The 27,578-nt window shown below is 44.5% G+C and overlaps 1 protein-coding gene across 1 annotated transcript in view; it reads right to left on the reverse strand.

Annotated features, from left to right (window-relative positions):
* The window catches only part of LOC112586431 (ATP-binding cassette sub-family A member 13), a 115,506-nt gene that overhangs the window by 59,394 nt on the left and 28,534 nt on the right, over positions 1 to 27,578 (reverse strand). Inside the window, exons 13-19 of the mRNA XM_045166516.1 lie at positions 20,294 to 25,060; positions 16,770 to 18,545; positions 14,009 to 14,118; positions 8,174 to 8,292; positions 4,707 to 4,871; positions 3,370 to 3,436; positions 2,903 to 3,024 (exon numbers count right to left, since the gene is read on the reverse strand). Of these exons, the coding sequence (XP_045022451.1) occupies positions 2,903 to 3,024; positions 3,370 to 3,436; positions 4,707 to 4,871; positions 8,174 to 8,292; positions 14,009 to 14,118; positions 16,770 to 18,545; positions 20,294 to 25,060 (7,126 nt within the window). The remainder of the gene's footprint in view (positions 1 to 2,902; positions 3,025 to 3,369; positions 3,437 to 4,706; positions 4,872 to 8,173; positions 8,293 to 14,008; positions 14,119 to 16,769; positions 18,546 to 20,293; positions 25,061 to 27,578) is intronic.

Below are 27,578 nucleotides of genomic sequence, written 5' to 3' on the forward strand. Positions count from 1 at the left end.
CGGTAATCCAAGCCTATGCCCCAACCAGTAATGCTGAAGAAGCTGAAGTTGAACAGTTCAATGAAGACCTACAGGACCTTCTAGAACTAACACCCAAAAAGGATGTCCTTTTCATCATAGGGGATGAGAATGCAAAATTTGTAGGAAGTCAAGAGATACCTGGAGTAACAGTCAAATTTGGCCTTGGAGTACAAAATGAAGCTGGGCAAAGGCTAACAGAGTTTTGCCAAGAGAATGCACCGGTCATAGCAAACACTGTTGTCCAACAACACAAGACACAACTCTACACATGACATCACCAGATGGTCAACACTGAAGTCAGACTGATTATATTCTCTACAGCCAAAGGTGGAGAAGCTCTATACAGTCAGCAAAAACAAGACCGGGAGCTGACTATGGCTCAGACCATGAACTCCTTATTGCCAAATTGAGACTAAAATTGAAGAAAGTAGGGAAAACCACTAGACCATTCAGGTATGACCTAAATCAAATCCCTTATGATTATACAGTGGAAGTGAGAAATAGATTCAAGGGATTATATCTGATAGATAGTGTGCCTGAAGAAATATGGATGAAGGTTCGTGACATTGTACAGGAGACAGTGATCAAGATCATCCCCAAGAAAAAGAAATGCAAAAAGGCAAAATGGTTATCTAAAGGTAAAGGAGAAAAGGAAAGATATACCCATCTGAATGCAGAGTTCCAAAGAATAACAAGGAGAAATAAAGTCTTCCTCAGTGATCAATACAAAGAAATAGAGGAAAACAATAGAATGGGGAAGACTAGAGATCTTGTCAAGAAAATCAGAGATACCAAGGGAACACTTCATGCAAAGATGGGCACAATAAAGGATAGAAATGGTATGGACCTAACAGAAGCAGAAGATATTAAGAAGAGGTGGCAAGAATACATGGAAGAACTGTACAAAAAAGATCTTCATGACCCAGATAATCACAACAATATGATCACTCACCTAGACCCAGACATCCTGGAATGCAAAGTCAAGTGGGCCTTAGGAAACATTACTACAAAGTGAGTGGAGGTGATGGAATTCAGTTGAGCTATTTCAAATCCTAAAAGATGATTCTGTGAAAGTGCTGCACTCAATATGCCAGCAAATTTGGAAAACTCAGCAGTGGATGCAAGACTGGTAAATGTCAGTCTTTATTCCAAACCCAAAGAAAGGCAATGCCAAAGAATGTTCAAACTACCGCTCAATGCACTCATCTCATACACAAGCAAAGTAATGCTCAAAATTCTCCAAGCCAGGCTTCAACAGTATGTGAACCGTGAACTTCCAGATGTTCAAGCTGGATTTATAAAAGGCAGAGGAACCAGGGATCAAACTGCCAACATCCGTTGGGTCATCAAAAAAGCAAGAGAGTTCCAGAAAAATATCTACTTCTGCTTTATTGACTATGCCAAAGCCTTTGACTACGTGGATCACAACAAACTGTGGAAAATTTTTAAAGAGATGGGAATACCAGACAACCTGACCTGCCTCCTGAGGAATCTGCATGCAGGACAAGAAGCATCAGTTAGAACCGGATGTGGAACAACAAACTGGTTCCAAATTGGGAAAACAGTACATCAAGGCTGTATATTGTCACCCTGCTTATTTAACTTATATGCAGAGTACATCATGAGAAACGCTGGGCTGGATGAAGCACAACCTGGAATCCAGACTGCCAGCAGAAATATCAATAACCTCAGATATGCAGATGACACTACCTTTATGGCAGAAACCGAAGAACTAAAGAGCCTCTTGATTAAAGTGAAAAAGGAGAGTGAAGAAGTTGACTTAAAACTCAACACTTAGAAAACCAAGATCATGGCATCTGGTCCCATCACTTCATGGAAAATAGATGGGGAAACAGTGGAAACAGTGACAGACTTTATTTTGGGGGCTCCAAAATCAGTGCAGATGGTGACTGCAGGCATGAAATTAAAAGACGCTTGCTCCTTGGAAGAAAAGCTATGACCACCCTAGATAGCATATTAAAAAGCAGAGATGTTACTTTGCGAACAAAGGTCCATCTAGTCAAAGCTATGGCTTTTCCAGTGGTCATGTATAGATGTGAGAGTCGGGCCCTAAAGGAAGCTGAGTGCCAAAGAATTGATGCTTTTGAACTGCGGTGTTGGAGAAGACTCTTGAGAGTCCCTTGGACTGCAAGGAGATCCAACCAGTCCATTCTAAAGGAAATCAGTCCTGAATATTCATTGGAAGGACTGATGTTGAAGCTGAAACTCCAATCCTTTGGCCAATACCTTATGTAAAGAATAGACTCATCAGAAAAGACCCTGATGCTGGGAAAGACTGAAGGCAGGAGAAGGGGACGACAGGATGAGACGGTTGGATGGCATCACCAACTTGATGGACATGAGTTTGAGCAAGATATAGGACTTGGTGATGGGACAGGGAAGGCTGGTGCGCTGCAGTTGCAAAGAGTTGGACACAACTGAGTGACTGAACTGAACTGAACTCTGGTAAAGACACTATTATGAAACTGGAGACTCCAAGGTCTTGGCAGCAGATCATGATGCCCCTGGGTTGCCAGCGTGTTTTGTGATCTCCTTTCTGGCTCCATTTACATGGTTCAGGGGCTTCCCTGCTGGCTTTGATGGTAAAGAATTTGCCTGCAATGCGGGAGACTCAGGTTGGATCCCTGGGTCAGGAAGATCCCCTGGAGAAGGAAACAGCTACCTACTCCAGTATTCTTGGCTAAATTTCATGAACAGAGGAGGCTGATGGGCTATGGTCCAGGGGGTTGCAAAGAGTCAGACACACCTGAGCGATTAACAAATACACACACACGGTTCACAGGGGACCCCCAGCCGTAGGGTAGGGATAGGACCACAGGAGGTCAGCAGCCCCAGCCATGAACAGAAGCAGCAGCCCGACCTTTGAGTGGGAGATGTTTGCTTCTAAAATACTGTTGATGGTTCCATCTGAGACGTGCAGAGAAGATCGGAGCTCTTCAGTTAACTTGCTGATATTCTGCATCAAATCTTTTACTTTTACATCTGAAAGACAATCAGAAGGAAGGAAATCTTATAATAATAAATATTTGGGCTACTCCTGACTGAAGTAGTGAAGACAAGATCTGTCATGAAAACCTGGCAAGGACTGTTCTTCCACTCCATCCAGCCCGTAACAAGCACCAAATAAAGTCAAACCTTACTCTTCCATGGGGGTGCTGCGATCACTTGTATCAGAAGTAAAACAAAACCCCAGATGATGTGGCAATTCTGTTCAGTTGCTTCCTCTAAGACCCATGCATTTTAAATTTTACTCTAGAAAGAAGTGTCCCCACCAAGGGAACAGTGACCAAGGAAACTCACTTCTCCCCACATATCTATTCATCTCACTTTTCCGAACAAGAGATTTGCCAGAATTCTTCAGACCTGACATGGTGATGCAAGGGGGCTTCGGGATCTATAAGACTGGGAGACAGGGAGACAGGGCCAGGGGGACTCCTGGACCACAGAAGCGTCTCTCATCCTTTCTTCGTTTTGGTACCCAGGATTCTAGGACTTTCTTCTCAGCCCCAAATACATCAGAGCATCCAGGCTCTAAATTGCTATTTACCACATATAGATAGCATAACTCACCCTTTACATGTCTTATTTTAATGATAAATTTGTGTGAGAAACTAAATTTAATTTTTAATCAAGCACACTTGGAGGACCTACATACTCACCCTCAGCTACTGTGAAATTGCTAAGAAAAGTCATTATGGGATTCCCAGACAACAATAACGTCTTCTCCAGGCTTTGGGCCAACCTAAAATGGCAGAAAATTAAAGCTAATTTAGGCAAGATAAAGCCCCAGGAACAATGTTTGTTGAATACACTGCCTCAGTTCCCAGGAAATGAGCTAGATAACAAGATGGCGTTTCCCTAAAATTTCTCAGCTAATTGGACACACAATGTGTCTGTGTGTGAACACCCATTAATATCACGACACCCCTGCCAGGCAGGAGGAGGCAGGGGAGTAAGGATGCATGACAAACGGCTTCTCATAAATGCAGAAAGAACAGTTAGGGTAGACCATGGAATGTACGAGAAATGAGGATACCAAAAAGTCAGAGGAACACCATTTCTTCTGGGAATAAGTCACTTTCAGAAACAAGTCCCCAACTTCCTCTTCTGAGGGTTAACACTTTGAGACCACAGAGCAAAATTAACCCAGTATGAAGGTGCTTTGGAAAATCACTGCCTGACTCTACAGAACATCTTTACTACCATATTGTAACCTTGAATCTTGACATTTTGATTCAATTTCTTGATCCCCAATAAAGCCAGCCTCAGCACTAATGCTGCTCCTACCACTTACAATTTCAAAAGTTAAAAGTCATGGGAAACTTTGGTGTGGGTGAGAAAATACATGCATTAACGTGTATGTTAACGGTGTGTGAAGGTGAAGTTCCTCAGTCGTGTCCGACTCTTTGGGATCCCATGATGCCTACCAAGCTTCTCCGTCCATGGGATTTTCCAGGCAGGAGTACCGGAGTGGGTTGCCATTTCCTTCTCCAGGGGCTCCTCCTGACCCAGGGATCGAACCCCGGTTTCCCACATTGCAGGCAGATGCTTTACCCTCTGAGCCATGAATGGTGTATGTTACACATTATTGCCTGAGATTCATAATTTACTAATGCATGACATCGCCCTTATGAAGAGAGAGACTGAGGCAGCTTGGGCCCCACCAAGGCATACGTGTGTGGCTTGGAGGCCGGCCCAGGCTGGCATTCACAGTCCTGCTCATTGGCATCTTCCAAACTGCTTCTGAAGCTTTCCAAGGCTCTGGAGAGATTCCTGCGAAGGCCTTCACAGCTTAGTTGATGGGGAGAGGTCCATATCTTTTCCAATTCCTAGAAAACACAGCAGTGATACAGTTGGAGACTGTTGGCATGAGCTCAACCAGACGCACCGGCATCCTTGCCAAGCATCACATGGACCGTCAGTCTACTGTCTACACAGCTGCCAGTCCACCGTCCTCACTCTAAGGAAACAGGGCAGAGGAGACAGAGAATGTCTGATCCTGCCCAACTGCCTGGGTGCACACTGCAAGGCCTTGGAAGGAGCCCTTGGCCGGGAACCAGGAGAGCCTTGCTCTGCCTGGCCTTGCCATTTACCCAGCGGACACAAGGGCACGGCAAGGACCAGCACTGCCCAGCTGAGAGCCTGACACATGACCTCCTGGCCTGAAAACAGACACTTTTCAAGGAAGGTGCCAGGCCACTCTTTGGCAGGGGAAATGGGTGCTTGGAGAAGCCCCATGGAAGAATCCCTGGTCTAGGCCCTGACTCTTAAGACTCCATGGACACATTATCAGCATCTTTTACAAGCATAAACAGCTGTATAAAAGACTGATCATTTTATAAAATACATAATACCTATAAATTAAAAAGAATGTAAAATACCTATAATTCATAAGACTAACTGGCAAATATAACTTCACTTAAAATATAAAATGACCCCAAAAGCAGGAGATCACATGTGTTTATATGTACAGACACATATAAACCTATACACACTTCCCTGGACTCAGAAGTGCTGCTATATATCATTTTTCCTCCAAACTTAACACTTCTAATTTTGTATTGGGGTATAGCCAATTAACAATGCTGTGGTTGTTTCAGGTAACCAGCAAAGGACTCATCCATATACATGGATCCATTCTCCCCAAACTCCCCTCCCATCCAGGATGCCACACATCACTGGGCAGAATTCCCTGTGCTATACAGTAGGTCCTTGTTGGTTACCCATTTTAAATATAGTTCTGCTGTATATCATTTATTTCACATCATCAGAATTGATTTATTTCATCACCCAGTTCTTCCTGATGTTGCAAGCACAGTCCCAGGTTGTGGGGATTTGGGGAAGGCATCTCATGTAACTCGTGCATGCTCAGTCACTTCTGACTCTCTGTGACCCCGTGGACTGTAGTCCGCCAGGCTCCTTTGTCCATGGGATTCTCCAGGCAACAATACCGGAGTGGGCTGCCATTTCCTTCTCCAGGAACTCTTCCTGACCCAGGGATTGAACCCTAGTTCCCTGCATTGGCCAGCGGATTCTTTACCACTGAGCCACCAGGGAAGCCCCTATCTCATGTAAATCAACACATACTAATTTTTTTTTCCTTCAGCTAAGACATCAAAAGAGATGATTTATTGTACACGTTATGTTCAGCCACAACTGAGAATAGAACTAGTCCATACATTCAGAAAACGAAGATCATGGCATCCAGTCCCATCACTTCATGGGAAATAGATGGGGAAACAGTGGAAACAGTGTGAGACTTTATTTTTTTGGGCTCCAAAATCACTGCAGATGGTGACTGCAGCCATGAAATTAAAAGGCGCTTACTACTTGGAAGGAAAGTGATGACCAACCTAGATAGCATATTCAAAAGCAGAGACATTACTTTGCCAACAAAGGTCCGTCTAGTCAAGGCTATGGTTTTTCCTGTGGTCATGTATGGATGTGAGAGTTGGACTGTGAAGAAGGCTGAGTGCTGAAGAATTGATGCTTTTGAACTGTGGTGTTGAAGAAGACTCTTGAGAGTCCCTTGGACTGCAAGGAGATCCAACCAGTCCATTCTGAAGATTAGCCCTGGGATTTCTTTGGAAGGAATGATGCTAAAGCTGAAACTCCAGGACTTTGGCCATCTCATGCGAAGAGCTGACTCTTTGGAAAAGACTCTGATGCTGGGAGGGATTGGGGGCAGGAGGAGAAGGGGATGACAGGATGAGATGGCTGGATGGCATCACTGACTCGATGGACATGAGTCTGAGTGAACTCCTGGAGTTGGTGATGGACAGGGAGGCCTGGCATGCTGCGATTCATGGGGTCACAAAGAGTCAGATGTGACTGAGCGACTGATCTGAACTGAGGGCAAAGGACCAAAAGGGACTGCTTTGATACAAGCAAGATGAGTGTCTCAAAGGTGGTTGAGGAGATCAGAATGGCCATGGAGACCATTCAAAGTTCCAGATCCACTGAGACAAGTTCTGGATAGTAGGCATGCAGTCCAGCAGTTTGTCCCAGCGTCCCTGGCCTCTGGCTTCCCTTGTTCCTGCCTCTGTGGCTGCCATGGGTGTACACGTTTGCTTGGACCTCCACCTCATCTTTTTTCTTTTGCACAATGGCTTCTTCCTCCACTTCACTCTCATGGCACAGAAGTTTCTCAAAAGATGGTGCTAAGGCTGAGAGAACACATTACATTTTAATAATGCTTCTAAATATCTTTCTCAAAACTGCCACTGATCACTCTCACAAAGGAAAGTCACGAATTGTTCAGATGATCAGAGAACTAACAAATGCGTGTTCCAAGCAAGGTAAATGTGAAGAATTCTGAGGTGTCACAGTAGAGAGTCCTGGGCTCTGAGCCCCTGCCTTGGGGTTTCCTGGGCACACATGAACTTCTCTGCGTGTGATCTGAGCACCAAAACGCAAGTCACCTAAAGAGGCCACCACACAGAACCTCTGAATTGTGGAGCAAGGAAGACGAGAAGCCTGGGATCAGTGGTGTTCAGAGCATAAGGCCTTTGCCGGAGTCTTGTCCATCTGAGGCCTGGGGAGGGTGGGGCTGGGCAGTCCATCAGACCAGACTATTCACTTCCTACTTGGTGGCAAACTCACGCACATATGGCTTTCTTCCTCTGCCCCCATGTGCCTTCTGTCTGCCAGACTCTCGGCATGACCTACTCAAACAGGCAACATGACGTCACTGAACACAGGATGGGGAAGAGACCAGCAGCAGCAGGCCCGCTGTGCAGATAAAAGAGCGCAAACCTTCTCAGACAAGAGCAAACTATGCTAAACTAATTAGGAAGTGAGGAATCTTGAATGTTTAGTGTCTTTGTTTTCAACTTTATTTTACCATATATAATTGGATTCTTAATGACGTCTATGTTTAAGAACCAGCTTGCAAAACTCTTAAACATTTAACAACCAGCTCTCCCAAGCCTGTGCCAGCCACTCAAGCAGCAGCTGGAAGACCTGGGGGAAGAGGTGTGGACACCCAGTCTGCAGCCCTGACTCCCCACACAGCTCTGCACCATGGTCCCTTGTCTTTAGGACCAAGCCAGCAAGCCTGGAACAGGAAACTGTCCTGCATGGGCCAGTCATAAGGAATAGGAAGGTCTCTGAGACATCAAGGATGCCAAACCTGGTAGTGGTCGTGCACCAGAATGACCCCTCGCAGGGCAGATAACAGCAGAAGCCTCACCACGCTCTGCTCACAGTGCAGAGCGGCACACAATACATCCTTCGTCAGAGAGTGGTTTTCTGCAGAGGAAACACACAGAGAAGCCATCAGTATGCAGTTCTCCTTGGCTCTCACAAAGGCACTGTTTAAAGGTTCAAAATGACTCAGATTCATAAAGAATTCTAAAACTACCAGAAACGAGGGGGACACTGCTCCTTTTGAGTCTCAAATGCAACTAAATAAACACTGCTTTATTCTGGTCTAACTGAAAGTACAGAAGTTAAGTTATTTCTCCCCCGGCCCCAAACGGCCCCCTCTTCACACCCCTTGGGCAATGTGCCCCCGGCACCCACTTTGCCCAGGGCAGTCTTGGTTTTCACCAACGGGCCTGGAGTAGCGACAAGAAGAAGGGCCTCAGTCTGAAGGTACATCTCTCGCTTGCTCGAGCTCTCTCTCTCACACACGCGTGCACGCGCGCGCGCGCGCACACACACACACACACACACACACACACACAATGGACAGCAGGCCCCCACCATCCACCCCTTAGATGCAACATGCTGGGAGTACCGCCTGGCTCCTCACAAACCCCACTGTCGGTCACACTCAACACCTCTGGACACTGTGCCTTGTCCAGAGCCCCCAGGTCATACCCAGGACAGGGCAACACCCTGACAGGCCTGTCCCTCGCCACTCCCTCCCCGCAACTCGCCTCCACCCTGGGCCACGTGCTCTTCCTAAAGCAGGCAGCTGGTGAAGGAACCTGCGGCTCCAACTCACTCGCTCTCGGCTCCTTCATGAGGCTCCTGACCTCTTGTCTTCTCAAGACTACAAGTGCCTTGCCTCCCGGCTGCTCTCAACCCTGCTCAGCGCAGCCTCGCGACCCACCCTGCGGAATCACAGAGGGCTCCACTGTGCATGTGCAAACCGAGCGCATCCACAGGCGCGCAGCCCCTGGCTTCACACGTGCTTCTGTGTCTTCACCTTATAGAAGATGAAATGTATTCTCACGAATAACAAAACTTCTGTCACTTTCACATAGGAAAAAAAAAAAAAAAGCAAAAGTCCTGCTTCTTACATTTTTACATTGTTTCTCAAAAATTCTTTTTTTAAAATGGTTTTGAACTGCAGACAAGGTAGAGTGCATAGAATAAACCCAAATTCACACTTGCCAGAAGCAGACCACCCAGAGCCACCTTAGTTTATATTTTCTCATTAATCTTGCTATTTCTCTGATTTTGAAACCCAACATATTATTGTTAAAAATACAAGTGATCTCTTATTAAAATGGAAAATGAATAAGGTAAGGTACCAGTCCATTCTGAAGGAGATCAGCCCTGGGATTTCTTTGGAAGGAATGATGCTAAAGCTGAAACTCCAGTACTTTGGCCATCTCATGCAAAGAGTTGATTCATTGGAAAAGACTCTGATGCTGGGAGGGATTGGGGGCAGGAGGAGAAGGGGACGACAGAGGATGAGATGGCTGGATGGCATCACTGACTCGATGGACATGATTCTCAGTGAACTCCGGGAGTTGGTGATGGACAGGGAGGCCTGGCATGCTGCAATTCATGGGGTCGCAAAGAGTCAGACACGACTGAGCAACTGATCTGATCTGATCTGATCTGAAGGTATATGAAGCATTCAGCATGTATCCTTGAGGACAAATGTGTGTGTGCTTAGTCACTCAGTCATGTCTGATGCTTTGTGACCCCACCACTGGGATCCTCCGGGTAAGAATACTGGAGTGGGTTGCCATTTCCTTCTCCAGGGAATCTTCCCAACCCTAGGGTCGAATCCAAGTTTCCTGCATTGCAAACGGATTCTTTACCACCGGAGCCACCAGGGAAGCCTTGAGAACAAATGGACCCTCTGTTTTGGAGATACAGCTGCCCCACCGCTGACACTGTCCTGCAGCTGCCCAGGAGGCTTGGAAATGCTAGCCTCTGTCCCCTACCTTCCCGGCCCATTCCTGCTGCACCTCACTTGGCCTCTGCAGACCTGCCCCCTCGACCAGTCCTGGCTCTTCCCACCTGCTACTGGCATTCTTCCAGCATTTGGTCACATCAGGCCACCCCCATGCCTGGCCCATCTCCCTGTCTGGACCCTCTTCTCTGTTTGGTCAGCCCTTCTGTGCTTCTCCACCGAAGAGGGACTCTGACTTCTCCCCCACACCCCAGGCCCTGGGCAAGTCACTCACACTCTCTGGACCTTTGTTTGCCAATTTGGGAAACCAGATCAAACCAAGTCAAAGGTGACTACGAGGTCCCTTTTGGTTTAAGAGCCATCAAACTACACACTCTGTTCCCAGGCAGACTTTTCTAATGTATTTCAAGTACTACATCCAAAGGACAAAAAGGTTACTTTCCTCATGGTGTTGCTGAACTCAACTCTGTGACACACAAATCACTGCTTCATTGTCAGCAGCCATTGTAACAGATCTGACTGTATTCCCTCTGTGTGACAGAAGAGGACGACTTGCCCATTTTGGCCCATTCTACCCCATACCCTGTTGGCTGGCGCTTGTAACTTCTCTGGGCCTGTCACTACAGAATGGAGTGACAACTTAATAAGGAAAGTGGAGATGAGGTTTGAATGTTACTCATGCTTAAGTATGACATGCTTGGGTTTTCTTGAAATGAAATATAAAAATTAGAAATTAATCTTCAGTAACGAAGTGACTCAAGTGTGCTATATTAATTTAGCAAATGCAGTACAGAATGGCAAAATACATATAAATTCAAGTATTGGTGAATGTTTAATTCATTTAAAAGCCATTACATTAGCTGACTATAAAACAGTGAAATAATTATGCTTTAAAGTGTGGCTGGGTTCACTATGTCAGATAAGCAGCCACATTTTAGAGTGCAAGCTCTGCATGTGAGAATATCTGTCAGCCACCCAAAGGTGAGCAGAGGCGCATAATACAGCATCAACAACACTCATAACACCTCTAACTGGAAACAGAGATTTTCTTTAAAGAAAAAAATAAACCTACATGACAACTGGGATTTCATTTATAAAATGAATTCACCTTGCCTCCCCGACCAGCCTCACTCCTCTCCTGCTCTGTCACTAAAAGATTCATCGATTCTTGGGTTTAAGAAGGTATTACAGAAGAGAGGTGAGTGAGTGGATCAAAGCTAAGCCTGTGTTAGATCCTAAGTTACCCTTTTTTGCTACAAACAGCTCTTCATAAGCTGTGGGATGATGTCCCCACGGTGGGCAGGGTCACCCATACTCAACCTACCCTCTTAACAGAATGCAGGAGCGGGACTAGTACATGCCAGGCACCCGTGTATCCATGCCTCACTGATTTCATCAGTGGAAATAGCTACGAGCTCCAGCCTCTGGTGTCCCTCGGCCAGCCTGTGTCTGCAGGCACTGGACACCGGCCCATTTGGTCTGGAAGCCCTGGTCCTTCCCCTGCCCCAGCCACCATGATTCAACTTAATGTGAGATCAAAGTTGACATCTTCCCTGATGGCTCAGATGGCAAAGAATCTGCCTACAATGCAGGAGACCTGGATTTGATGCCTGGGTCAGGAAGATCCCCTAGAGGAGGAAAAGGCAACCCACCAGAGTATTCCTGCCTGGAGAATCACATGGACAGAGGAGCCTAGCGGGCTGCCTCCATGGGGTTGCTGAGTCGGACACAACTGAGCAACTAACACTAACACTTGATAGGCTGGGTCCTGCCCCAAATGAGCCTCTCCTCCCAAAGCCCCAGCCTCTGCTGCCCACACCCTTAGTCAACCCCCTCCAGGCCCTAGATCATTGTCGGTGGTGGGTGTGGCCACTCCTGCACAGAGCCCGAGCAGCCTCTGCAAGGTATCCTCCAGTGCCACACAGCCACGCAGGGACACCTGGGCCTGGACACTGCCTGCCAGGGCTACACATTCCCTCCAGGATGTCAGAGGAAAATTCACAGACCACACTCATGCAGGAGTCCCGGGGGACAGAGACTTGAGCCCAAGAGGGCCGCTAACACGTGCTCACGTGTTCACTCACCAAGCATCTGCCAGTGGCTGCCGCCTCCAGTCCCCACATGCAAATGCAATCACAAGGAGCCCATGGGCTCACTGCCCAGAGGGCACAGCTAACGGGCCTGACACAGGGCCACCGAACCCAGGCAGGGGCGCCGAGAAGAGCTTCCCAGAGGACATAACACCTCACCTGAGAATAATCATCTAAGTACTAACAGTCACCAGAGAGTAAGTCAGGAGGAGGCAGCAGCGTGAGCCAGGTGTCGGGTCCACCCGGGACGACAGGGAGGGGGCAGAGCTGGCCTGGCAGGCTCCACGAGGGACCCCAGGGCTCACGGCCTGCTCCACTGACCCCGGCTCCTCTCTTCTCCTGATCAGCCCACCTCGGCTTCCCCGTGTCCTCCTCTGGGCTCACACCATCTCCCCGACATCCCTGACACCATTGCTGTCAAGGACTTTAGGGCCGACTGCACCAAGAGAGCTGTGTGCAAAGACCTCCCTGGTGACCCAGTGGTTGAGACTCTGTGCTCCCAATGCAGGGGCACACGTTCCAACGCTGGTTAGAGAACTAAGATTCCACATGCAGCAGAAAGTGTGAAAGTGTTAGTCGTTCAGTCATGTCCAAATCTTTGTGACCCCATGGACCGTATCCTGCCAGACTCCTCTGTCCATGGAATTCTCCAGGCAAGAACACTGGAGTAGGTTGCCATTCCCTTCTCCAGGGGATCTTCCCTACCAAGGGATCAAACCCAGGTCTCCTGAATTGCAGGCAGATTATTTACCATTTGAGCCACAAAGGAATGTGGCCAAAAACACATTGTTTTAATAAAAAAAAAAAAAAGAGGTCTGGGTGCAGCCTCATTTAGGAGCCTACGCGTGGAAAAAGCAGCAACACGCACGCGTGGGTGAATACACTCCAGCAGCACTGTGCAGTCTATGGTCCAAATGTGCTCTGAGGCCAGTGTTCACGTCTTGGAAAAAGATCTAAAAATCACCCAGGAGCCCCATGAGGCAGCTCGCGGTACTTTCCTTCCACAATGGTATGCCAGGGAAACGTCACTGAAATCTGTAGTAATGGATTTGGTAAGAAGGATCTTAAATGAATGAATTCATTTACAACGTAAGTAGCAATGAATCACTGTCACAGACTCTATGCTGAGTATCATGGAGACAGAACTGAATGAGTAACAGATCCTATTCTCAGTGAAGTAGCAAACAAATGCAGGAGAGGGTCCAACAAACTTAAAGACAAGCACTCAGTGCCAGGACTTTAGAGAAAGTGTTCCAGAAGTCGAGTCACTGCATGGACCACCCAGCACCTGTCGGTAGAGTGATCTTCCACGCCAGGCACTGGGCACGCACAGGAGACAGAGACACAGTTGCTGCCTTCAAAGAACATTGACTCGGGCAGAGGAGGGAGACTTAAGAAATAGGAGCCTTAATACCACATTAGATAGAGGTCAACTCAAGGTCACCACCAGCAAACAGGACGCAAATGGGACGCAGGCATTCCTCCTGGAAGAGATGCCCTGGCTCCAGCCAGAGGCCATGGCTGAAGTTCAGACCGCAGAGACAGGGAAGCACATTCCATGAGCAGAGGCAGAGCTTGGAGCAGGGAGGGGGATGTTCACCTTGGCTGGAGGTCACAGTGCTGGGGGCAGGGGGAGAGGAGGTCCTCAGGGTCTAGGGAACCTGGCAAGAAGGCTGCAGTTGAGCCCAAGAGTAGCTCAAGGGCATCCAACCATCTCGTGGCCAGTTGAGCTCTGGAAACAGGCGGGGACCAACCAGCCCTTCTCCCGAGAGCAGCTCACCTGCAAGGAGGAGAAGCACGCGCTGGGCCAGCGTCTCCATTCTCCACAGGGTCACCACAGCATCTAGGGGCTTCGGGGACTGCAGGAAAGCCTGACAGGCATCCAAGACACTTGGGGGAAACAGACAGGAATATTAGAGGTGAAGACCAGCTTCTCTAAGTGAGTGCATGTGTAACACTTATGAAAGAACCATCCCACTGCTGGGCCACTCACTCTACAGACATCGGAGGACACAGCTGAGGAGACAGTAGGTCTCCTGTTTTCATTCAGAGCATCATTTTGTTGCCAACAATCCTGGCATTCCCTCCCTACCAGTGGGGTTCTCTGTCTTGGACTTTTTGTATCTTCCTCATCAAGAAGGCATTGATCAAAGAAAAGTAAAGACAGGAAATGGCATCACCGACTCAGTGGACATGAGTTTGAGCAAGCTCCGGAAGATGGTGAAGGACAGGGAAGCCTGGCATGCTGCAGTCCATGGGGTCACAAAAAGTCACTGAGTGACCGAACAGCAACAAAAAGACAGGGAAAAAATAGTGGAAGGAAGGAATCGCTAAAGTGGAACGAAACTGGGCACCGTGCCTTGGACAAGCACACCCAGCCAGATCACAGCCCACTAGTTTCCAGTCTTGGGGCCATGGTGTAAAGTACCTCCATGAAGGACTGGACACTTTGGGGTGAAAGCCAGGACTGGTGGGGAGCAGGGTTTGCCGGAATCACCTCCAGCTCAAATAAAAATTCGGAGACAAGTGTCAAGTCAGACAGAGTTTAGGATCAGAAACAGTGAGGCTCTGAAAGCCAGCATTCAAATTCCAAGGCACTGCTATTAATAGTTCTTTGTGCCAATAAACACCTGCTTCACTATCCAAGGAGACCTTTCCAACTTTTTAAGAAGGAGTGGATTCAAGGTGCAGCCCTGTGGCAACAGGGATAGAGGAGAGCAGGTCAGGCTGTCTGGCAGGTGAGTGAGGGTTCACTTTCCATCTCCCTTTGGGGCTTATAGAACCATCGGTACCGCGGAGCCCACAGACCACTGGAACCGTGTGTCACACACAGAGAGGATGGGCCGGGGCACATCTGCTCTCGCCCACATCCTTGGGCAGCAGACAGCCTCCAGAGCATGACAGCCAATAGCACTGGGCCCTCCAGGAACCTGCCATTCCCCTGACCCACCATTCAGGCTGGGCAGCTGGTGCTTGGGTGTGGGTCAACCACATGGTCTTGGATGGAATCTGAGAAGGGGTGAAATCTGGGCTTGCCCAGTGGGCAGTTACCACTGAAAGTGCAGACTTCTGTGTGACTTGAGTGGTCCCAAATCTCTATTTCCATATCAAGTAGCAGGGCCGTTGGCTGCCAGAGCAGGGGACCACAAACGCCAGTTAGGTACCTAGTCTTGGGATGTGTGAATAGAATGAGAGGTTTTTACTTTTGGGGAAAATGAATGGAAAGATTTGGAATAAATTCAAATCATATTTAAGTGCTGACTAGTCAAATAGCAAGCAGGGACTGGGCTTGAATCATTCCTGTGGAAGCCAGTGTCAGAGGGAGAAGAAGGCTGAACTCAAAGACCACATCCCTGTGGTGCTTCCCTATGTTATTCCAAAGCGTGACTGAGATGAGGTTGATCACCATTCTCAAGTAACTCCCTAGTTCTCTGCTGTTTCATGACAGGATTTCAGGCAAAAACAGGATGATGACTTCTTTCCCTTTGTATCTTGAGGGAATTATGAGTGGAATTTGGGTTAGAATATAAAAAATCTGTTTAAAAAGTTCCTTATTTATAGGAACATACATCATGAGAAATGCTGGGCTAGAAGAAGCACAAGCCGGAATCAAGATTGCCGAGAGAAATATCAATAACCTCAGATATGCAGATGACACCACCTTTTTGGCAGAAAGTGAAGAGGAACTAAAAAGCCTCTTGATGAAAGTGAAAGAGGAGAGTGAAAAGGTTGGCTTAAAGCTCAGCATTCAGAGAATGAAGATCATGGCATCTGGTCCCATCAATTCATGGGAAATAGATGGGGAAACAGTGGAAACAGTGTCAGACTATTTTGGGGGGCTCCAAAATCACTGCAGATGGTGACTGCAGCCATGAAATTACAAGATGCTTACTCCTTGGAAGAAAAGTTATGACCAACCTAGATAGCATATTGAAAAGCAGAGACATTACTTTGCCAACAAAGGTCCGTCTAGTCAAGGCTATGGTTTTTCCAGTAGTCATGTATGGATGTGAGAGTTGGACTGTGAAGAAAGCTGAGCACCAAAGAACTGATGCTTTTGAACTGTGGTGTTGGAGAAGACTCTTGAGAGTCCCTTGGACTGCAAGGAGATCCAATCAGTCCATTCTGAAGGAGATCAGCCCTGGGATTTCTTTGGAAGGAATGATGCTAAAGCTGAAACTCCAGTACTTTGGCCACCTCATGAGAAGAGCTGACTCATTGGAAAAGACTCTGATGCTGGAGGTATTGGGGGCAGGAGGAGAAGGGGATGACAGAGTATGAGATGGCTGGATGGCATCACTGACTCCATGGACGTGAGTCTGAGTGTACTCTGGGAGTTGGTGATGGACAGAGAGGCCTGGCGTGCTGCAATTCATGGGGTCACAGAGAGTCGGACACGACTGAGCGACTGAACTGAACTGAACTAAACTTACACTTACCCTGGATCAGTGTGATTCCTGCCTGCTTCTGTTTTATAGTTACTGTGGCGGGGGAGGGGTGGTGCGGGCAGGCAGAATGAAACAAATTGGGTGTTTCATTACCTTTGATCAATCAGCGAGACCCTCTGCCAGTATTCAACCAATGCGATCAATGCCTTCTGGTATTTCTCAAAACGTGATAATGGTTTGAGGATGTCGGGAATGTCAACCAGCTCTTTCTGGGTCTTCTCATGTGTTCCAGTGGTTGCATGAATAAAAATTTCAAAAAAGGGCTGAAGCAAAGTGCTCACGGAGTGCGTCCACTGAGAGCTGTTGAGGAGAAGCTCTTTCTTCACGAGAGCTATTTTACTCAGTAGGGTCTGGATGGCTTCTTGGAGTTGCTGCTCAGTCACATTCTGAATCCAAGAGGTGTTAAAAAGTGAAGCTTCACGGGAGGCCTCTGCCACTGTCGTGATGAGTTTCAGAAGGTCGTTTGGATGCAGAGCCAATGTCAGCAACAGATTAAAAACACCCCTGTGGTCCTTCCCTGTGTCATTCAAAAGCGTGACTGAGATGAGGTTGATCACCATTCTCAAGTAGCTCCCTAGCTCTGTCCTGTTTTGGGACAGGATTTCACGCAGAAACAGGATCACTTCATGAGTTATTTCCCATTTTATATCTTGAGGGAAATTATGAGTGGAAGTTGGGTTAGAATATAAGAAGTCTATGTGGCTGGTGATGTTATTTATAGGAACTAAGCAATCAAGGATTTCTTCCCATAAATTGACAGAATCCACAGAAAATATTTGGGCCCCATTTTTAAATGCAGCCAGGAGATGTTCCACATCTCCCAAATTGATTTTCACAGAAGTTAAAAAGTCAGCTATTTCTTCCCTAATATCATAAAGATGTTTGGACTGGTTCATGTATGTGAATATGCCAGATGACATATTGAGGATATCTGAGTCTTGGGAAATATTAGGCTTAACTCCAATCATGCCAAAGGCCAAGTCAAGAAATGGCATCAACAAGTCATCTGTATTTTCAAATATTAAATGATCTGCCTTTTTTAAAGTAATCATTTCATTGACAACATTTCGAACACTTTGTAGCAAAAGAAAATAAAGAGTGTCAAAGAATTTCATGGTGTCCTTGGCAGTGGAAATGAGATGAGTTTGAAACATGGTGGCCACCTTTCTTGCAATTTTCTTGGCTAACTTAAGAAATTTCACGGTGGAGGTGACTGACGTGGCAAGACCTCTCATCTCTACACCATCGTCGGCCAGCATGGTCAGAGTGTCAGACATATCCAAGAGTGGGTCAAGGGTACAGTTCCCTCCACCTGCTCCTGAGATAACACCCAATAAGTGCCTGGTAATTTCTAATGTTGCTCTGTTCCTTAGGGGGAATGAATTGTTTACAAAGGAAAGCAAATGGGTTAGATTTGCAAGTATAACTTCCTGGAGGGAAGGGTACAGCACACGGAAGTCCTTAACAGGAGAGCTTAAAAGAGCGTCCATGAAATGTGCTATCACTATGGAAGTTTCTCTCACGAGGTGAAGAGCTGACCGGAGATCTTGATTGAGTTTGAAAAGGTCCTCAGAACTGTTCATATGGGAAAGCAACTGATTCAGCACCATAAGAAACTCCAGATCATTTTCAGTCTCCTTTTTCATTGATGTTTCCCTTAGAAGAGTGTGGAATAAATCTCCCAGGAGCTGCAGTCCTTGATGATTATCAAAATATAATTCTCCATCATCTAATGTAAATGAGTTCTTTATTAGATGATACACAGTTTCCTTTAAAGTTGAAAAAGCGGTCACCAATCTATCTTCTTTCATGGAGGTGAGAAAATGATCGAGTTTCAGATTTTCTAGAATTTTATCCTTTGGAACAAAACTGTAAATATATATTTTTTAATTTCATGGTTAGTAATGAAAAGAGTGAAAGCTTACACAGTGGACCCTTGAACAGTCCAAAGCTTATGGGCACTAAGCCTCCACATAGATTAAAAACTGTGTCTGCCATTCCCCACCCACGGATTCACCCAACCATGGATTGGGTAGTGCTGTACCACATATTTATTGAAAAAATCCAAGTATAACTGGGCTCATGAGGTTGTTCAAGTGTGAACTGCAGTGATTTCTCGGGGGCTTTATAATAGCATTATAGGAGGATAATACTGAAAAATTGAAATGCTACAGTACATTCCAGATGAAAATTAATATTCTGTTGCCAAATAATGAAAAGAGTGGGTGGGTTTTATATATCAATCCATTGCAAAGCTTCAAACCTAACAACTTAAAGAGCCATGCATTTTTGCCTTTAGAAAGGAAAGGAACATGAAATGATCAAATGGGACACTCAGGGTGGGAGGGAACATCCTTCTGAATATCCCAAGTCCTGGCAAGCTGCTTGGCTTGGTGGCGGCTAGCTGGGCCACATGACAGCCCCAGAGCCCTCTCTGGTGTGTTTCTGGTTTGCTGGGCTTCACAGGGGGTCCACTTACGAGAGTCAGGATGCCCACGTTGTACCATTGTAAACACTAAGGTAGGTGCTGCTTAGGGAGATTTGTCAGATGTGACTAAAGACCCAGTCAGTGCACAGGCATGTGGCCCTGGAAAGGCTGACTTCACAGACGGAGGGTCTTCAAGAGGGTTAGGACCTCCTGGGCTCTAATGGGTGAGTGGTTGGACATGTCCTGGACTGGACATATCCCATCACCCCCTGACCAGCCTTGTGGATGGGAACCTGCAGCCCCTATCTGTGGGACAGGCTCCATTGTTTCCTAATGGCCTGCCCTGCTGATTCTAGGCTCGCTGAGCCAACCCCAAAACTGCAGAAGCCAATCCTGGTATGAAATCTTTCTTTTCGTTCTGCTTCTGAGGTTGACAACTTACTGATACAGATATCCTAGAATAAATGAGAATTTCCCTCCAGTCTTTTCATTGGCAAGCTTCAAAGTGGATGAAAACATAATATATGAAAAAATATAATGTGACTATCAGTTTTAAAATGTTGGAGTTTTATCAATTCCAAATATAAACATCATAGTAAACTTATTAGAATGAAAATATTTAAGCCCTTCATTCGTAATTAGACAGTTCATGCCTTAATTCAAAATATGACCCTGATTTATATCCATCTGGGCTTTCCACGTGGTGCTAGTGGTAAAGAATCTGCCTGCCAATGCAGAAGACATAAGGAACCTGGGTCCAATCCCTGGGTGGGAAAGATCCCCTAGAAGAGGGCATGCCTAGAGAATCCCATGGACAGAGGAGTCTGGTGGGCTATGGTCCATAGGGTCACAAAGAGTCGGACATGACTTAGCACTTATACACACACACACATACACACTGCATACATCCATATATGTATATAATAATTTTTCAGTTCCATATAAAATAAAATTTTAACAACTTTTTTCATAATCTAAAATATAATAAAACATAATACTATAATATACACATTTGTATATAGGTTTATTAGATGACAATCATCAAAGATACTTTACCTTGGTTTTTCCAAAATGTTCATTAAGACAAAATTCACTTCAAAGATCATTCCAAGGTTTCGTAGAAGTTCGAGGAAATAAACTGGATTGTAATGTACAACTACAGGTGCTTTACAAGCAAAAATAAACTCACCTTATCTCTGCAAAGAGATCTTTGTGGATGTCTTTTAGCAGAAGAAATATTTTGTTCCCAGAATTTTCCTTTAGTAAAAAGAAGAATGTTTTCAAAAGCTGTTCCATGAAACCCACTCTGCTTCTTGGAGGGAGAACGATTCTCTCACCATTTTCTGACTGTGTGTGGTTCAAGACGAGGTTAATGAGATTCATTATTTGAAGGTCAGCATCACTTAAGTTCAAGGCTGCTCCTTGAGAACGCTCAGCTAAGTTATTGACTGAATTAATTAGGAAGCTTTCAAAAAGCAGCTGAACAACTGAGAAATTAGTTAGCTGTTCTTGACTTAGCAGACGAGTAAGAAGGGCAACATCAAAATTACCTTCTCTAGAAACATTTTTGAGATAATCCAAAAAGGTAGCAATGTCTTTAGTCACCAAAGCGATATCATCAGTTGAACTCTTGTTAGCCGAAAGAAGAAATAATGTTTGTATCATTTTGGAGTAATCTTCATTTGCAAATTTATGAAACCAGTTTTTTATGACCAGTAAAAAATCTTCAATAATTTCTAATGTCTTCAATGATGATAAATCCAGGCTTTCCAAAAAATGGGCAAGTGATAAGGGTATGTTTTGAAGAGCCACTGAATTAGTCCTTTGGATCACTTTGTAAATTTCAGAATATAGGGGTCTGATACTAAAATTATGGGTTAGATCTTTCATGATTTGTTCAAACTCAAGCCATTGTTTTTCCAAGTTGTAAGCTGCTTCGCTTTTGTTAATAAAACATGATAATGCTTCTAAACTACTGCCTGTGAAGTTTGCATTCAGCAATGTCATGAACGGAGAAACTAGCGAATTGGTGCTGTTTACCAGGTTCTCCTTCCTAGAAAGAAAGTCTATTATTCTTTTCAAACGAAAGGAAATATTATACCGAACAGATGTTTCTGCTCCTTCATCCACATTAAGAACCTTGTTTAAACTAACTAGTTTTTCAAGAAGGTTTTCATCTGATGTGACTTTTGTAAAGTTGAAGTTTTTAAATTTTTCTATGATTGGCAAAGCGACTTGCTTTATGAGATGACCAGGACACAGCTCAGAGATGCTGCCACTGCTCTGATTTCCAGAAAGCGGGACAAATGGTAACACCTTATGCCAAAACTCTTGCACAGATTTCACAAGTGAAGTTTTAACATGGAAAACTTCACACAGCTCTAGAAGAATGGGACTCCAGTCCATTAGTTCATGAATTACACAGGCTACTTTCTTAGTTATTTCCTTCTGTGTGCTTTCATTCAAACATTGTGAATCATCACCATGGGGAGACAGGTGGAGGTGGTCAAGGATACTGGCTACTTGGCTGTAAAAGGAAGAAGTGAGCTCATGGGCATTACAGGCATCTGATCTTGGGTTCTGCTGAAACCCAGAAGTTGTATGATTCCAGCACCAAAATACAGGAAGACAAGTCAATGTCTTCGAAACAATGCCAGGTTGAGCTGATACTAATTCAATTGTGTCCATAAGAGTTTTTATCGCAGCAGTGAAGTCTTCCTTGGTGACGTCTGAAAGGTGTATGCCATGGAGGAGTGTGAAGTTATAGACATCCCTGAGGGCCTCTGTGATATTCTTGTCACCCATGCCCCGCAGGAGCCTCATGGCATGCGGGAGCACGTAGTACGCATCCACCACAGCATCAGCATCCTTTTTAGGAAACAGACGTAAGAGCCTCAGCAGGTGGTTAATACTCCAAGAATGTGAGCTGTCAACAAATCTTTCCATTAAGTCAATAAAGAAGCCGATCCCCAAATTGCTAGCACCTAACCTGCTGATGTTCTTAAAGAAATCCATCATGCTTTCACTAATGTGTTCAAGCTGATCTACTAGCAGATATACGTCTGTTTTCTTAACAGTGCGCAGGAGAGAAGTCATCGTCTTTAAAACTTGAAAGTCACCTGGCTCTTGTGGAATATTGTGATAAGCAGAGGGTGTTAGGGAGTTGAACAAATCCTTCATGAGTTGAATACTGAGACCCACAGCTTTCATTACTTCTTGAGAAATTATTTTGGGTGAACTTTGGAGATCGTGAGATAAATTGAAGGCAAGGTAACTAGCTAACTGGTAAAATGAATTGCCTAAGCTGTGTATATCCTTTTCCTTTGGACTGGTAGCAATTATGTTTAAATTTTTTTCAGCTTTATAAGAGGTGTTATTTTCCAGGTTGTTAGGGGAAATATCTTTCACAAGATTTTGAATTTCCTTCCCTAGAGCTACTAATTGCAGCCAAATATTTTGAAATTGAAGAGGCATTTCATCTGATATTTCTATGGGTTTTAGAATTAATTCAGTAAAATGTGTCCAGTTAGATTGAGGTGCAAAATCAAAGTCTCTCAAGACATTGTTGATAATCATCCTTACTTGGTTTGTGGAATCATTTAAAAGAGTTAATAAAATCTCAAAATGTGGTACCTTTTCTTTTCCAAAGACTGCGGTGAGTAGAACATTCAGAAAGTCTGTCACGTTTTTTAAGTAAACATTCACACAGTTTATATTTGACCTATTCAGTGGGCAAGGCTCCATCATTATATTCAACATCCCAGTAACAAGCTTCAAAGTAGAGTTCAGTTTGTCTTTCACCTCTCTGAGACTCCGCAGAACACCGTGAAGACGGCCTTGTGAAAAACTGGAGTTATACACAGCACACAGGTGGTTTATAGCGCTGACCCACGTGGTACATCCTTTCAGTCTGCTAACTATGTCCACAGAGGAAAATGTGGAATTCAACATGGCCAGAATGTGGAATGCCCTCTGGGAAGAATTTTCATACAATAAACCATCTTCCAAGATAAACTCAGTGACATTTTGGAAAATGTCAGCACAGGACAATAAATCCTGGTCGTGGGACATATTTTTAAGAAATAATACTGTGTCTCTTAGGTCGGTGATGGCACTTGCAAACTTTACTTCATAATTTGTGAGGTTCCTTAAGAGAAAGTGAGTCATCAAATGTACGCTTCTATCTATAGATGCTGAGGTATTGCTCAACTCAATAAAAATGTTGAGCAGAGAATATAAAAACTCTCTGCTCGTGTTGGTAACTAGTGACTTCAGCTGACTCAGGGTAGTTTCCATGGTGAAAAGGGATTTCTCTATCTGGTCCAGGTTAAGCAACTTTACTCGAACTAATCCATCACCTAGTGCTACCCAGAGATCCCTGAGATTCAGGAAATCATTCCAATCATGAAAGCCATCAGTTTGAGTTACATTCTTAAGCAAATGTAAGATGAGTCTAGCAGGGTGATGGTTGGGAATTACTTCCTGACAGCTTGTAGGAATTTTCTCATCACTTTCCAGTTCATCCAAAAGCTGACTGAGACCAACACGAAGAGGAGTGAAAACACTCGTGTCCAGCTGAAATATCTGAGCTATGTGTCCACAGACCTCGGTCCACATGTGAAGCCACAAAGTGGTGCAATGAAGAGCTGCAAACTCGTGGAACTCACTGCCATCTGCTGAGAAGTTTGAAAGGATTTGTGCCCATGGGAGGATAAATGGAGACCCCTCATCTGGTGAATAATTTGCAGAAGAAATGCTTTTATTATCCAGAACAAAGCATTCATCACCCAGCAGGGCCTCTGCTGAGCCATTAAAGAGTTGACTCACATACTGAAATACAGAATTACGAAAACCGTCATCCACCATGAAGAGCTGCTTGAGGCCTCTCAAAGTAGCATGGATGACTTCCGTTGCAGGGCCCTCTGTGGACACCAGGGATTGGGCTTGAAGCTCCAAAAAGTTAAAAATTGAAAGCAATTGTTGACAGTAAGGTACTTCAGAAATCCTCCCAAGGACCCCTGTTGTCTCATATAAAAATGAAAATGCTTTGCTGATGTTTTGGAAATTAAATTGCTTTAGGATATCCAAAATGTGTTTTGAGATTTGCATAAGGAGAGAAAACAAAGACTCTCTGCTCTGAATGCTCATGAATTTATACATATACTGGTGAAATGAAGAATAAATCTGCAGAAGTAAAGCTGAATCTTTGTCCTGGAAGACATGTAGATATACACAAGTCAAAATTTTCTCAATGTCTTGTTTTTGAGGTTCAGAAAGGGCTACGAAAAGATTGGATGCGTTCCTCATAGCATAGAGTGTGCCCACAGTTTCTGAGACTTGTTCCTGCCTCAGAAATCCAAACTTACAGAGACTATTTATTATCACTTCAATTACATGAACAAAGTTCATTTTCATGGCTGGTGATTGAGGCCAATCTGAATGAAACAATTGGGAAAAGTTAAAGCTTTTCCTATGAATCATCTCATTTTCTGAATCAGAAACATTTGCAAGTGTAGGCAAGAGTCCCAGTTCAGCTCTCTTTCCTTTTGAAGCGCCATGCATCCAAAATGCCAGAAACTTGGGATTCATCCCCAGAAGTATTAATTTCACAAATCTCAAGATATTTATTGATTCCTTCCTTATCCAGAAACTTTCATGAGTTTCTATTTTTTCAATCATCTCTTTGCTGACTTCTAGAAGTTTCTGAGTATCCATGCCAGGTATATCTCTCTCTAAACTTGCTGAATGATTTGGCCACAAATGACTTGTATTTACAGTCATCTCAGGGACAGATGGGAGGTTATAAAATTTGAGAATACTGGATAAGTTGAATGGATTAGGCAATAATAATTTCTCCAAAAATTCCATAAAAGATAAAAGGAAGTTTATTTGCTCATCTTTAAGCATCTGCAACTTCTTTTCCATCACTAGAAGTTCCTTTGTATAATTTAAGACCCTACAATATTAACAGAATGGATTCAGTATCAGAAAAAAATACCTTTAAGAAAAATTCAACTTATCAAATTTTCAGAAAATATGCAGTCTTGTTTACAGGAAAACATAAATGAAATATTTACTAGGCAATATATTTTCCCACAGAGATTAAATTAATGTGAACATCTGAAAATGTTTTAGAAATCTACAATGTAGTTGCATACTTTTAGCTTAAATTCTGCTTCTTGCACCAAAAACAATGCATTTTAAAGTTATTTTACTCAATGAGTTGATACGCATAGTCATTAACGTCTGCTATTTATTCTAGAAGAATCTTAGCATTCAATTCCTTATTACGTCTCAGAGTGTCCTAGTGATAGAAGTTGTCCAAATGGCAAGACAATTTGCCCCCGAATGATCTAAGGACAAGTGTTGAGATTTCTCATTCTAAAAAGCAATCACAGTGCTCTGTAAATAATGCTGTATTCCTGACTATTGGAAACTTATTGTTTTAGATGGTATAAAATAAACTTCTCCTCCAGGAGTTTATTTTTAAAACACAAAAAGGTCTCAAAGGAGCAGCTCAGCAATTAGGACAAATCTACACTTACAGTGTGAGTCTTCACTTGAAAGAGTTACTTCTCAGACTCAGGAACAACACACCCACTTTTGAAGTCCTGGGGCCCTGTGTGTTCTGGACTCTAGGAAGGAAACTTGTGCCTGTGTCTACCACACGTGCATTCACAGCCCCTCCACCCATGGGCACCAGGCGCCCTCTGTCAGCCCACCAACACTTCTGCAGGGAAACTTCAGAAGAGGCTCAGTGTGTGTGGGCAACAGACCCTTAACACTTAAGTCTGGGACTTCCCCAGCAGTCCAGTGGTTACAACTTCGTACTTCCACTGGAGGGGACACGGGTTCGATCACTACTCAGGGAGCTAAGATCCTACATGCTGCAGGGCAAATAAGCCCACATACCTCAACAAGAGAAAAGCCTTAATGTCACAGCGAAGAGTCCCCACAGCCAATATGTTTTTTAAGTTAAAAAAAAAACAAACACTTTAAGTCTGCAGAATGAGTTGTGCTGCCAACCATAAGGAGAGCTTCAATTTTCAGACTTTTTAAGATTTCAGAACTGTGGGTACAGGATTTTGACCTATTTTGGCTATTATTGCCTTAAAGGGTGAATTACTTTCTGAACTTCCTTAATTCTATAATCCTGTGTGTAACCCAGCCTGACATAGAATAGAGAGAGGATGGATGAGATGCAGAAATCGTTTTCCTCTCTCAGAGCTGAAATCTGAAAGCAGAAAAACTACAGGCTCGGTTTAGTTTACTATTATTTGTAGAACAGAGAGCTGTTAGTTCGAACCATGGAACACTGAAAACATTTCCTGGAGAAAATTCCATCAGGAAAAAGAAAGCTCGACTATGAAGAATTTGAGATAAGCCTTACTCAAATCTAGCCATGTAGAGAAATACATGCTCGAAGAGATTGTGTTATTGGTACAGAAGAATGCAGAACGATCTTGTTTTTCATTAGCAACTGGAGGTCATGAAGCAGTAATAGATGACTGAGAACCAAGTCAGAACTGCTGCTACTAGTAATGATGCTGCCTCCCACATTTATATCACCTTACAGTTTATTAAGCACTTTCTCGACTATCATCTTAGTTCATTCCTACAACAGCCCTTGGAAGTAAACATCATTATTTCCATTTCATGAGGAAAGAAACATTTCAGGATTTTTTAGGTGAGCAAATTCAAACTGCTGTTGTACAGCAGGAACCAGGTATGGGCTGCGTTTTCTCATTTCAAGCTCAGCTGTCTTAATATTAGTTGTACTTAGTGTCCATTCTTCTTCATCCATTCATTAAGTCAACACCTAGGTACCTAGCCCCTGTCATGAAAGATGGGCTTCCGTGGTGACTCAGATGGTAAAGAATCTGCCTGCAATGGAGGAAACTTGGGTTCAATCCCTGAGTCAGGAAGATCCCCTGGAGAAGGGAATGGTTACCCACTCCAGTATTCTTGCCTACAGAATTTCATGGACAGAGAAGCCTGGTGGGCTACAGTCCGTGGGGTCACAGTCAGACACAACTGAAACTAACACTGTGACTACTATCATTAAAGACACTGTGCCAGCTGCTACGGATCTACAAATATAACATTAAAACACGCTCTTGGAGCATCTAGAGTAGTTTCACTGCTGGCTTTCTGTGTTATTAAGTAGTTAAGACCTTCAGGAAAGTGAGGTATTATAAACCTGACTCACGTGAGGGAAGGCCTGATTCTCCAGAGGGTCTGTCCCCTGCTATTCCTCCTGTGCCCACTAATAGCTGAGCTTAAAAAGCTTCCCAGGATTTTCCCGTCTATGTTTATCAGTGATATTGGCCTGTAGTTTTCTTTTTTGTGTTGTCTTTCTCTGGTTTTGGAATCAGAGTGATGATGGCCTCATAGAATGAGTTTGGAAGTGTTCCTTCCACTACAATTTTTTGAAAGAGTTTTAGAAGGATAGGCATTAGCTCTTCTCTAAATAC

Source organism: Bubalus bubalis, chromosome 8, assembly GCF_019923935.1.
Source record: "Bubalus bubalis isolate 160015118507 breed Murrah chromosome 8, NDDB_SH_1, whole genome shotgun sequence".
NCBI classification, from domain to species: domain Eukaryota; kingdom Metazoa; phylum Chordata; class Mammalia; order Artiodactyla; family Bovidae; genus Bubalus; species Bubalus bubalis.